Source organism: Pan paniscus, chromosome 2, assembly GCF_029289425.2.
Source record: "Pan paniscus chromosome 2, NHGRI_mPanPan1-v2.0_pri, whole genome shotgun sequence".
NCBI lineage: Eukaryota > Metazoa > Chordata > Mammalia > Primates > Hominidae > Pan > Pan paniscus.
Window position 1 is genome coordinate 168,353,752 of NC_085926.1, and position 13,552 is coordinate 168,367,303.

Below are 13,552 nucleotides of genomic sequence, written 5' to 3' on the forward strand. Positions count from 1 at the left end.
GCCACCATCAATGCTATGGTAATTTGGTTTGGGACTGTAGGCAGATACTGTTCTTCTAATTGTTCTTTAAAATAAATGGGGGCAATGAACTGAATGTTCTGTATTAGACATAAGATGGTGCAGAGGGTGTGGGAGGCTGCGGCTTGAGTAGGACTGCACCGGGAGAGGGGTAATTAATGAGGCAGTGTAGTGAGCAGGGTCCCTGAGAGAGCCCTGTACCCTTGTTAGAAGAACATGAGAGGGAGACAGCGCCAGGTCAGGTTCTTCTGAGAGCCCACTAAAGTGGAACTTTCATGTTCTCCTCATGGAAGTAAAGTAAATTTAAAGGGGTAGGATGGCACTGACTTTCTTCAAATTTAAATTTTATTAGTCGATTAGCTGTACTTTTTAAAATGTTTTATTCTGAAAATGAATTTTCCACAATAATGCAATTCAAAATGAACTCATTTATCTGGCTTTTCTACAAAGGACAATTGAAACACTTAAGGCGAAATTCACTTATTCATCTCCATTTAAGAATGGAAAAAAAGTAACAGACTTCAGATACTGGTTAAGGTTAACAAAATATGGGAAGGCTCCTTTTTCTTTTCTTTTTTTTTTTTTTGGTAGTCTCATGTAAAAGCTTTACATTACTATGGATATTTTATAGTAAGACACTTTTGTTTCTGACTTTCTTTATAAACCCATTTTTAAATTTAAAGGCACACAATAAAGCTTTATGCATTTATTAAAATATACACATTTTGTTAAATTTAGAATTTTCCCTTAGTATCTTGATAAATCAATATATTGTCAACACCACACATTTGAAAATAAAACACATTTCATAATACATCTGCATATTATTTCTTTCTTCATGATACACTACATTGTACAGCACACCAATGGGAATTAAAAACCACAAAACGAACAAACTTTAACAAATACAGCAATTTCATACCAAAAAAATATAGCAGAGAACAACACTAGGAATTACCACCTGTAAATGCAAGTTGTACTTCTCAAGGACGAAACGAAAAAGAAACAAGTTAGTAAAATTTACAAGCTGTATTTATAACTTTGGATATGAATTAAACAGTAACGTTTCTTTTCCACAGTGAGAAAAGCTAGAATGTGGAGTCCTGTCATCAGATGATGTGACTACATGGAATGAGGACTATAGCTGCTCTCTTAAAAACCTGCAGCCCCCTCTCTCAGCCCAGACAGTTGAGGTATTTATGCACCATCATAACATTAACAGCATCTTTGCTTTGGAAAGTGGGGGTTTATGATTTCCAGGGTAAATCCTCGCCTTTGGGAGTGTGAATGAGACAAGTGTATCAGCAACTGCCAAGACCAATCAATCAATAGATGTGCATGGAACATTCTCTTCATCCCCAAATCAGAATGAACACAGTCCTTTAAAGTCTGCACTGCAGGTGAAATTCACATGACTCACAATTCCCTTTAGCCAATGTTACTGATGTCAGTGTCAAGAAAACTTAACAGAAAAAAAAAAAAAAAAGCACAGAGTGAGTTCCTACCATAAAAATCCAGGCTGCCCCTGTTTCCTAGCTCTAATATAAGCCATTTTCTTTCCTTATGTGTACCAACATGTACTAAATGTCCCAAAGAGTAAGAAATTAGAACTACCTGTTGTCCGAAGACCTTAAGCCCAAAGCTATCTGTGAAAGTCCTATAGGGATTTTGTAATTCTGTGTGTGCAGAACACAGTTAAATTATTATTATTATTATTTTTGAGACGGAGTTTTGCTCTTATTGCCCAGGCTGGAGTGCAATGGTGTGATCTCGACTCACCGCAACCTCTGCCTCCCGGGTTCAAGCGATTCTCCTGCCTCAGCCTCCCTAATAGCTGGGATTACAGGCATGCAACACCACACCTGGCTAATTTTGTATTTTTAGTAGAGATGGGGTTTCTCCATGTTGGTCAGGCTGGTCTTGAACTCCTGGCCTCAGGTGATCCACCCGCCTCGGCCTCCCAAAGTGCTGGGATTACAGGCATGAGCCACTGCGCCCGGCCCAGTTTAATGATTTTGTACACTGTTTTAGTTGATACTGCAGAACACATATTCACCTTTGATGGGCTACAAAACTTCCACTCACCCCTTGTGGGTTCTAAGTCCTAAAAAAAAGAACACTCTATTTTCTTAGAGAAGTAATTTTGGCAAAAGGCAACTGCCTAGCTGTTTCAGAATGATTTCAGAATGATGCCTGCATTACTCAAGCAGGACAAGAAGAGGAAAGCATTTTAAAAAGGAAGTTGCTCTTAAGGAGAAAAAAAATTAAAACAGCCTTTCTTCTAAAAGTCTTAGAGAAAATCAAAGTAGGACATAGGACCAACCATTATGTACATGAAAGGGGCTTTTTGCTACCCATCCCCATTCCCAGTGAGAAATACTAAGTAAACTCCTTGGTGAAACTTCAGCTTTCTGGTTCCTGCGTGTGGTGGGGCCTGCGGTTTGGGATGCTGTTTCTGCACTTGCTCACTGTTTAATTTCAAATACTCTTTCGTGGCCAGGCCACCACTGGTTACCTGCTGGTGCCTCTCTCTCTTAGGATCTCCAGAGGTCTTTGCAGACACGTGGGTCCTCAGTTTCAGGGAGCTACACAGGTACAGGGGAAGCAGAGGCTCCATGAAAACTTTGGATAGAAACATCTTCCTTGACACGTCTTGTTCCAAACAGCATGAAAATGGAGCGCTGGCACACAGCCCTCGTGGCGACTTCTGGATGTGTTTCCTTTGCTCTCCTCTCTTTCCCTCCATAGGAAGTTAGGGACACCTCTGCACTGCTCACTGACCTGAGGTTTATACTCCAATAGTGGACCGCTACCCGCTGCGTAGACTCCGTAAGCAGACCCCTGCTCTGGCTTCAGACACATTTCCTGAGTTCTGACTTTTCCACACAATAAGACATTCTAATCTGAGATTCATAATTAGGTAAACCTGTGTTTGGCCCTCCGCGGACTTTCCTCTGACATCTTGGGCCCCTGGTAAAACCTAGTGCGAAAGGGGACGGCAATTTTCTCCAGTCTTCGATGTGGATTTTCAACCTGATGTAGCTTCTGTTTATGTTGCAGATAAGAGGTGGTTTCTTGTAAGGTAGACTTCCAACAAATGTTGGATTTGTCTTCCAATAAAAGAAAGGATGTCAGGTTTACCAACCCTTTTCAGCAGAATAGAGGAGAGAGATTTCTTTGAAGGAGTTTGTGTTTTGTTTTCCAATAATTACTAGATTTATATTCTGGCTGACCTATAGATTCTGAAGAAGGATGGATTGTTAAATTCAACAACTCCCTTCCGCCCGCCATTTATTTAAACAGATTTATCATGACCATTATGTAGGCATTTGATTAGCTACTAGTTTGTTACTAAGAAGTAGAACTGGCACACGCCTGTAATCCCAGCTGCTTGGGAGGCTGAGGCAGGAGAATAGCTTGAACCCGGGAGGTGAAGGTTGCAGTGAGCCAAGATCATGCCACTGCACTTCAGCCTGGGTGACAGAGTGAGACTCTGTCTAAAAAAAAAAGTAGCACTCAAGCTCAGTAAAACCTGGAGCTGAGATTTTACTGTTTAGATTAGATAGATATAAAAAGTTGTTAGGTTTAGTTGTTGAAACCTATTGTTGAAAACTTTAAAGTGGCTGTTAAATTGTGTTGCTTGTCTACGTATTAAATGGCTGTATTTTCTTAGGTTAATGATGAACGCAGACACAGGACTCAAAGTACAGCTATTTTTCTCTTTGATTTGTTAAATCAACTTGGAGTGTATATGTGGCTTGTTAGTTCCTTGCATAGGCAAGGAAGCCACCGTCTCAGCTTTCTTAAAGTTCAGCCTTCCTGGATTTACACTTTCATCAGTTCCCCAATTATTTCCCACTCTCTCACCCGAGGAAAGCCAGTCAGCTCAGTGTGACATTCAAGTCTCTCTGTGAGTGATCCCTCACCTGCCTTCCTAGCATTATTTCTTATTGTTGCATGTATAAGTCATGCATAAATCATGTGCTCCAGGCAAACTAGCTCCTTGCTTTCTTTTAATGGAGGCACAGCACAAATTCTTAGCCAGAGGACCACAAACTAGTAGACCTTATTCATGCCGATCCTTTGCTTGGCATGCCTTTCTCTCATTTCTACTTGATAAAATTCTACCCACTTCACAAGTTCCAACACAAGTGTGACATTCTTTATGACCTTTCCAGAGGAAGAAGGCCTTCTTCATATTTGAACCCTTTGAACCCCCACAGCACATTACAAGTCCCTCATCTCACCTGACACATTCACTATTGTTCTTTATTTATATATCCCATTTCCCCTATTTGATTTTCCTTTTTAAGAGACAGGGTATTCTTCTGTTACCCAGGCTGGAGTACAGTGGTGTGATCATAGCTCACTGCAGCCTTGAACTCCTGGGCTCAAGTGATCCTCCTCCCTCAGTCTCTCAACTATCTGGGATCATAGGCACATGCCACCACACCAAGCTCTATTTCCTCTATTTCTTAAGAGCTGGATTTTTATCTGACTTACGATATCAATATCTGCCATAGTACATAATAGGCACTCCACAAATAATTGTTGAATAAATATTTCATTTTCCTCCAATTCATTCATTCTGTCAATCATCAGGTATTTCTTGAATACACACTATATGCCAGGCACATGTAGCTAGCAAAATCTAGGTTTGAAGCTTACCTGTGGATTTTAATGATCTATGCTATTTCAAACCTCTACCTGCATGGGGAAAGATTTGTTCTTGTCATGCAGAAGTACTTCTTCTTGTCATTACCACTAATTCTATTATTTTTCATGGTGTCACTCATTGGCAAATTTAGTAAAGCATGTCAGGGTTCTGCATTTATGTACTAAATATACGTCTAGTTTTGTCTTATCCTTTCTGTTTCTATTTTTATTTGCCCTGAGTTCCTCACTTAATTTTTGTTTGTATTATATATATTTTAGTAGCTGCCTCAAATCCTTTTGAAATGAAGCAGAGTACCAATAAATAAGTAGAATAAAATCTGAAAAAAATCAAGTAATTGGCTCCAAACCACAAATCCACACAATGAAATCTCACTCGGAGAGCTTTTGCTATTCAGAATTCAATAAAATGTAGGTCTTCCTTGGACTCCCTTCAAGGGGCAAAGTTTCTAAGATAATTATAAGGCGATCTTACTTTTAATGTGGTCCCACACATACATCGTTTAGAAACCTGTTAAGAAAATAGTAATATTGTCATTCTAGTGATTGATGGTATTTGGAAACTGCATTGTAAAATCTGGGACTGTTCACAGAAGCTGGTAAACCTGAGGACAAACATGTCTATGTACCTGAAAATACTTTTTCTATCTTAGTGATTTTTTTTTAAAACTAAGGTTGCTAGGGAGGTGATTTATCAACTTTAGAAAAATAAAGGGAGCTAAGCTTAAAATATACTAATATACTATGTGGGAAAAATGGCTCCTGAAATGAGAGTGCTTAATAGAATCTGCATGAAATCAACAGCAATGGTGTTACAAAGCATACATTTTCCATTCCCATCCTATAGAAATTGCATTCATCTGCCACCAGGCTATTGTTACTTTAATACTTAAACCTCACTAGTAAAAGGAAGCTCTTTCACCCACATTAAGATTTTGCTATTTTGCACTCCTATTTCTCTATTCTAATGCTTAATGAATACAACCCCTCCTCATCTATCTAGATGTGTATCAAGCTTAACAGATTCTATTTAAACCAGGCAGATTTGTTGAGTCCTATAGCCAATTCAAAACTTTGTTTTCAAAAGATGACTGATAATTAGTTTATAATTAATTCCTAATGCTGTATTTCACAGAGTAGGCACTGTATCTTTATGGTTAACTCTAGGGAAGAGAAAACATAGCATTGTCAAGCATGATATTAAAATCACAAAATGACCTCAGGAAACCAGAGTTCTAAACAATGACTACAGAAGAATAAAAAATATCTAGAAAATTGCAGTTATTTTAGTTTAATGGTATACATTGGCTATGATTACGATATGTAATTTATTTAAAGCATATTTTTTAAAAACTAGTTTCAATTGATCTTTATATGTATGTTAAAACCCAGTGCATCAGCCTGGAGACTTGTCAAGTTTGTTGTTTTATCTGCATTTACCAGGCTCCAGTGCTGCTCATCCATGGACTGTAGCCCCCAAGGGCAAGTGCCATGCTTCTATTCATTCCTGTCACTTAGCATTGGGTCTATTCTCAACCAGTGTTAGTTGAATGAAAAAATGGACTTTTACCTCCTTGCCATAATCCTAAAGCATGCCAAGATGGCATGAGCCTCAGCCTTTCAGAAAGAACAGGCTTGAGTGCTAGCGAATATGTTCTGGAAAACGTTTGGCATACTGATACATCCAGGAGAGAAAGGACAAGGAATTTCTTCTTTTGTCCCTCTTTCAGGAAATCCTCACAGAGATTTTATTAATAGCTTGATTAATTTTAATAGCTTGGTTAATTCTATGATAGCTTGATTCAAATTGTGCCTTCACATACATTTGTACGTATCTCAGTGCAGCCACAGGAATTCTTGTAACCCAAGAGTAGAATTTATATTATAGCCCATGTGTGTTTTTTTCCTTTGTAAATTCTCTCATCTATTCTATTTCTGAGAAAATTCTTTTAATAGCCCCTTTTATGGCCCAAATTTACATCTTACCAGGTAGATATTTCGCTGGGCTTCAGTGAAACTACTCTGGGAAATAACAGGAAAAAAAAAATACACCTCTGAAAGTGAGCTACCCCCAAGGAATAAGGTTCAGAAGTGAAATGTGATCTCATGGAATGCAACTACCTAAGTCGCTATACTTCAGCCTATTTTGTTTTCAGAGTAGCACACACCAATCAAGTGGTTGCCTATCTCAAAAACTTTAGAATTTATAATTTTAGAAATATGAAAGAGAATTTGCAATGTGATCTCAGTGGCTGGCTCACTTCTCCTTGTAAAGATTTTTATCTGATTAAAAAACAAACAACCTACTTTTTCAAGGCATATCAGTGCCATGAAATCATGCTCCACCTTTGCCCGCTTTCATCATATCACCAGGAGCTGCAGTCTGATATAAGAGAGGCCATGACAGAGAGTTAATTTCTGCCAATGCCCTTCTCGCTTTCACCGCAAGATATGGTTATTTAATTTTCTTCTGGGCATTTACATAGAGCTTTGATGGTGCTTCTTACCATATCACTGGGTCTGCATGACTGCTTTATGGTGAATCTGAAACCATTGGGAAAATGGTCCAGAGTCCCTGAACTTTGCTGGATCCTAAAATTATAGTTTGGAAGCTGTGAGAATGTTGGTGAATAAAAAGAAGCATGTGTCTTTTCCATGAATTAATTTTGGGTGAGATTGCAGGATAAAATGATGCTTGCTCAGGAAGTGCCAATGCCCATCTACCCACCCTGACCTCGGGGAGCAGCACTCAGCCTGACATGCCAAGAACAGAGCTTTGTCCCCATGTCTCAGGTGACTGAAATTGTGCCTTCTGCCCAGAGCCCCTGCTTGGGCTTCAACCAGCAAAGCAAAGGCCTAGGAAACATTTGCTACCATCAGCTCTGGTGGTTGCACCTAAGATGGAATTTCATATAGCCTCTTGTTTATTTATTTATTTTATTTAACAAGGCGACCAGTTAGGGGACCCAGGTTAAGCCCTTCAACAGAACTATCCTGAAGAGCAAAAGTAGCAAATGACAGGCTATGACTAGGGATTGAATTTGGGGAAGGCTGGATTTGTGAAATGAGAGCCAAAAAATTTTCACCTTCTAGCCCACAGGTTAAGTTACTGAAAATCAATCATCACCATTTCTACCCACTTGTGTGTTTCTCCTACTCTGGAGAGTAATCTAACTCATCATTTGCAATCAGGGCCTCTGAGTTCTGTTTGTGTTTGCTTTTGCTCTTCGCTTTGCTACTTGTCCGGCCGTTTGCCTTCGCATCTGACATCTGTTGGTAATAGAAGCCTTTGTCTTCAGTGGGCCCGCCCCAGTCCTCCTGGCTCTCGCCCTCTGTGGCGTAGGAGAAACCCTCCTCCACTGAGAAGGGGTCATCCACGTCGTAGCGTTGGTACGTGCTTTGGTGCAGGGCCTCTTCTCGAGCGCTGATTTCCAGGGTGCTGTTCCAGATGCCATATCCAAAATAAATGAGCAGACCTGTGGGGCGAGGGGAAAGGTACAGGTGAATAAGCAATTGCTTTGGGATCCTGGGACTAGCAGAGAGATCACCTTCAGTGATGAAATCAAAGCTGGCGGGGTGGGGGGCGGTGGGGGCAGGGATGTATTTTCTTTGGTTTATGTGGTGTTTTGAAAATACTTGAATTAGATGCCTTTTAAAAATTGGGAGATCTTGCGTTAAGTAACCCATATTTATAGATTTTCCTAGAAAAGTCAAAAGGTCTGACAACACTGCATCCACATTTCTACATGGTGATTTTTGGCTGGTGTTGAGAACTGGCTGACTCTTTAGACAGGATACGGGGTCTCTAGGTTACCTCAGTCCCCACCTCCCATGCTGACATCGGGCTCATTACACTCACATAGCTGCCAGCCAGGAATTTGCATTTTCTACCCTGGGTGAACTATTTATGGATCAGCAACAGTTTATTCCCAACCTTCTTATAAGATTTGATTATTCTCTGCCTCCAGTTAGGGACTCTATCTCTTGTTTCACCTCTTAGCAGCATGCATATATTATCCTGTGATTTACCTTGACATTTTACACTCACTAAAGGCGTAATATATCATGGCCACTCCAAGCTGTCTGCTTTCTTCTGTGTGCTCTCAGAGTGTCTAGTGCATGCTACTATTATGTCCCTTAGAACATCTGTTGTGTGATTATCTGCACAGGGTCTTTTCTATTTTATAGACTCTGCAGAAAATTGGCACTTAATGTTTGTTGAATGAATGAGTGAGAACTCCTGATAAGTATGAAATGTCCAGTGCAACCTCTGTGTGTATGTCATCCCAATCAAAGGAAAGAAACTTGCCCCGCTCGTTAATATGTAGCATTCATATATGCTAATGTTTCATTTCTATGATTTAAAAAACATGCATAAAAGTTGTTTATGAGTCCCTATTTTCTTTTTCTTTTCTTTTTTTTTTTTGAGACAGGGTCTCACTCTGTTGTCCAGGCAGGGGTGCAGTGGCATGATCTCGGCTCACTGCAATCTCTGCCTCATGGGCTCAAGTGATTCTCCTGCCTTGGCCTCTCGAGTGGTTGGGACCACAGGCATATGCCACCACGCCCAGCTAATTTTTGTATTTTTGAGAGATGGAGTTTCACCATGTTGCCCAGGCTGGTCTCAAACTCTTGGACTCAAGCGATCCGCCTGCTTCCACTTCCCAATGTGTTGGGATTACAGGCATGAGCCATCAGTCCTGGCCTGAGTCCCCATTTTCTATCTTGAATAGACTGTGAAGGTTCAGGGCCTGGAAGTCTGGGAACCATAACCTTGGAGTCCATAGAACATGATAAGTAAGACTGTGGGCTCTGTGTTCAAATTCTGCCTTCATCACTGTTAGCTGTGTAACCCTGGTCCCATTACTTAGCCTCTCTGTTCCTCAGCATTCTCTGTGAAACGATGAGAGCTATAGCAACCCTCTTAACATGGGAGTGCTTGAGGATGAAATGAGGTAAGTGGTGGTTCTCAAGCCTGGCTGCACTTGAAAGTCACCTGGGGGTGTTTTTTGAACCACTCTGATCCTGGAGATTCTGATTTAATTAGTCTGCAGTATAACCCAAGCATAGGTATGTTTTTAAAACTCCACAGGTGATTCCAATGGTCAGCGTGTCCTTGAGATAATGAACTGTGCCTGATGGGCACAGTGTTCCACTGCCCACTCAGCCCACACTATGGCCTAGGCACTGGGGTCCATACAGTATGCAACCTCCTTCCCGGGCCCTAACATCCTCCTCTGAGTAGCACCAGTCTCTTTGACTTTGCTAACCCTGCAGGCATCTGCTGGGCTGGTTTGCTTAGAACCGCAAGTCAAGCCTGCTTTGCTGCTGTGGTGCTTGAGAAATCTTGCTCTCTTTTGAATTTGAAGTGTGCCTTTTTAAGCTTGGATTTCTCCCTCCTTGTCTCAAATGACTTTGTCCCCGCTCCCTCCCACACTCCCCAGTGAAATCAACTTTCCAGGAGCCAAAGTAAGCACAGATTTATAGTCCTAATTGGTAATAAATCCTAGAGTTAATTATTTGCAGATGTAGCTATTAGTGCTCAAATAGTGATTTCATCTTTTAAAAGCAGGGTATTTACTCTTTCTTTTCTGTAGGTGGGGGGTGGCCATGGGGGATGGTTATTATCCTTGTATAGAACAGGGCATCACATTAAGGCCTCTTCTAAGAGTGCCAGTGTGCTGGTTCTTGGAGAATGCCTCTGTCTGAAGCATGTTTGGGATCTGAGAATGGATTTCAGGCGACCAGGCAGGACCTGTGCACACCTCCTTTTGCACAGCTTTGCTTTTTTGCCATCTTTTCTTCTAGACACCCAGGCAGATGCCAAATATTGCCTCCTACTCCTGCTTGGTACCTATTATGCCAATTCTTTCCTTTCTGATGCCCTGCTCTGACTTTGCTTATAGACGACTCATTTCCCTACTGAACTTAATACCATCTTTTTCTTTTCCCTTTGCCCCAAACGTCTCTCCTCTGCCACCACAAAGGTCATTGTTCAGTCACTGGTTTGACATCACTCATCACTGGTTTGTCGATTCCCACAGACCTGTCCCTGCCCCCACAAGGTATTTTGGGTGTCAGGTAGATTCATATTATGGGAATTCTCTGAAAACCTTGAATCATAGATATTTAGAGCTGGAAAAGATGCTATAGATCACCTATGCATTCTAAAACCTTCATTTTACAGAAGAAGAAACAGAGGCTGGGAAAGAATAAGTGACTTGCCTGGGTCTGAGAAGGAGAGGAACCAGCTTTATACATGGAGGGAGAGAAGTCTCTTGCGTATCTAGTCCTTCACACCTCCTCTCCCCTCCCCCAGGCTGGTTTACAGACTATGCCCACTGCAGTAAACATGTGATAAGAGGTTTACATGTGTTCTTTGGGAGTGGCCAGGCCTGGAAGGAACGTGTGTGTGTGTGTGTGTGTGTGTGTATATATGTGTGTGTGTGTGTGTGTGTGTGTGTCTGTGTGCTCTCACATACTGACTGTGGTTACTTTTTACTTTGTGAAGACAATCCATGGAAACTTGCCACATAAATATTTATGGGTCTTTTCATGTTTGCCCTGAACCCCCTGGAGTTTCAAAGGTGTGTCACTCTGTCTTCAAAAATGCATTTCAAATGTGAGTACTGTGAAACAAGAAGCGACCGTGTGCATGCAGCCTGGTAGAGTAAATAGTAGATGCAAAGCTGTTCCCCTAGGGCTTGGCATTCTGTGTGTCTATCTTTCTTGCTGGCCCTTGAGTCAATTCAGGAAAAGTGGTGTGAAGCTGAGAAGGATTGGAGAAAAGAAAAATGGAGGGGGACAAAGAAACAGAGAGGAACAGATGAAGGGAGGGAGGGAGAGAGAGAGAAGAGAAGAGAAACGTATTACCATCTGTCCCACATAAACAAGGGCTTTGTGTCGGAGGAGTAAACAGAGCTGCTCCACGCCTCCTGTGTAGAAGCAGGGTGTTTTGTTTCTGCTCCTTTTTTTAGTTGGCTTAGAGAACGAAGCATGAGGTAGTTTCTGAAAAATCTGTAGGGGTTCTGGGAATCCTGAATCATCTAAACTAAACTTCACAAAGCATTTCTGTGTGCTGGGTTAGGATAATGATGGATCGTTGATGTTGCACCTTTGTCCCAAACAGCTCAAAATGTTACACAAACAGTATCTTGTTTTGTTTAGACTCCCTTTAACCTGTCTGGGAAGGTGTTTGTGTGTGTGAGAGAGATTATGTGCATTGCACACTTCACAGACAGGACAACAGGACAGTGGGCACAGAAAACGTAAGGGAAGGTCCACAGCCACACAGTGAGCAGGTGGACAGTGAATCCTTCCAGGTCTCCCCATGCCCTAATCCAGGGCGCTTCTATCCCTCTTACATCTCCCGCCTACCAGGGATGGAAAACAATTTGGCTTAACGTTTTATTTGGAAGAACATATACAAAAGTGGAGTGAATAGGATCATGAATCACCGGCTCCCCTCACGCTCCCTCCCCTGACCCCTTCTCTACAGATTGTTTTGAAACAAATCCCTTCTATCATAGGTTTAATTTGTAAATATTTGAGTATGCATCTCTAAAAAAAAGCAGTATCATCACAACTAAAAATTTATAATAATTTCTTAATATTATCTGATATCCAGCAGTATTAAAATTTATCTAAATTATTACATGTGTGTGGAAAACTCTTTACCTTATGAGGCTACACACGTATTCCCATGATGCCATCATTGCTTGAAGTAGTTTTTGGGCACCGCTAATCAAGATGGTCGCTGGGAACGGCATCATATACTTTTGTAAACTCTTGCAGAGGGCAATCTCATATCTTTTGAGGGTGGATTTGATTTTGCTATAAGCCAGAAGTCATTTGAAACCAAGCCTCAAGAATAAGATGGCTGATTCACAAATAATACTATTTATTCTATTTGGATATTTAATTCTGCTGTACCTTAAAAGCAGATAACTTAGAGCCATTGCTTTGTAGTTACATAACTTATGTCAGTAAGAAACTAAAGGCAGGTGTGATGTTAAAAATCAGAGGGTGTCAGCCTTTGTGCTGCAGCAGTGTCCTGGAGGCTCCTCTGTGGGGCTGGAATTGTTTTTTTTGAGTTGATGGGTCATGGTGGGGGTGCCTGGTGTGTGCAGGAAAGTGACTAGTTAGCAGTAAACACAGAAGTGTTTCAATATTCTGGCTGGGCACGGTGGCTCACGCCTGTAATCCCAGCACTTTGGGAGGCCGAGACAGGTGGATCACCTGAGGTCAGGAGTTCGAGTCCAGCCTGGCCAACATGGTGAAACCCCGTCTCTACTAAAAAAAAAAATAATTAGCTGGGCATGGTGGCGGGCACCGGTAATCCCAGCTACATGGGAGGCTGAGGCAGGAGAATTGCTTGAACCCAGGAGGTGGAGGTTGCAGTGAGCTGAGATCACGCCATTGCACTCCAGCCTGGGTGACAGAGTGAGACTCCATCTCAAAAAAAAAAAAAGTTTCAATATTTTAACACAGACATGGTTGGACTGGGGCACGTGGGCTGCATGCCTGCCCTGGTCAAAGGTAATGGTGGTTAGTCTTATCAAAGTCTGTTTGCAGGCCGGGCACGGTGGCTCACGCCTGTAATCCCAGCACTTTGGGAGGCGGAGGTGGGTGGATCATGAGGTCAGGAGATCGAGACCATCCTCGCTAACATGGTGAAACCCCATCTCTACTAAAAAATACAAAAAAATTAGCCGGGCGTGGTGGCGGGCGCCTGTAGTCCCAGCTACTCGGGAGGCTGAGGCAGGAGAATGGCGTGAACCTGGGAGGCAGAGCTTGCATTGAGCTGAGATTGTGCCACTGCACTCCAGCCTGGGTGACAGAGTGAAGACTCCGTCTCAAA

General features: G+C 41.8%; 1 protein-coding gene and 1 long non-coding RNA gene across 5 annotated transcripts in view; one reads left to right on the forward strand and one right to left on the reverse strand.

Moving 5' to 3' along the window:
• Positions 1–709: 709 nt before the first annotated feature.
• The window catches only part of SLC7A14 (solute carrier family 7 member 14), a 125,424-nt gene continuing 112,581 nt past the window's right edge, over positions 710–13,552 (reverse strand). The window contains exon 8 of the mRNA XM_003831924.6: positions 710–8,168. Within this exon, the coding sequence (XP_003831972.1) occupies positions 7,846–8,168 (323 nt within the window). The 3' untranslated portion in view covers positions 710–7,845. The remainder of the gene's footprint in view (positions 8,169–13,552) is intronic.
• Positions 8,056–13,552, forward strand: part of LOC112439286 (uncharacterized) — a 167,822-nt gene continuing 162,325 nt past the window's right edge. For all 4 annotated transcript variants that reach the window (XR_004670830.2, XR_010111469.1, XR_004670833.3 and 1 more), the window contains exon 1: positions 8,056–8,187. This is a non-coding gene — a long non-coding RNA (uncharacterized LOC112439286). The remainder of the gene's footprint in view (positions 8,188–13,552) is intronic.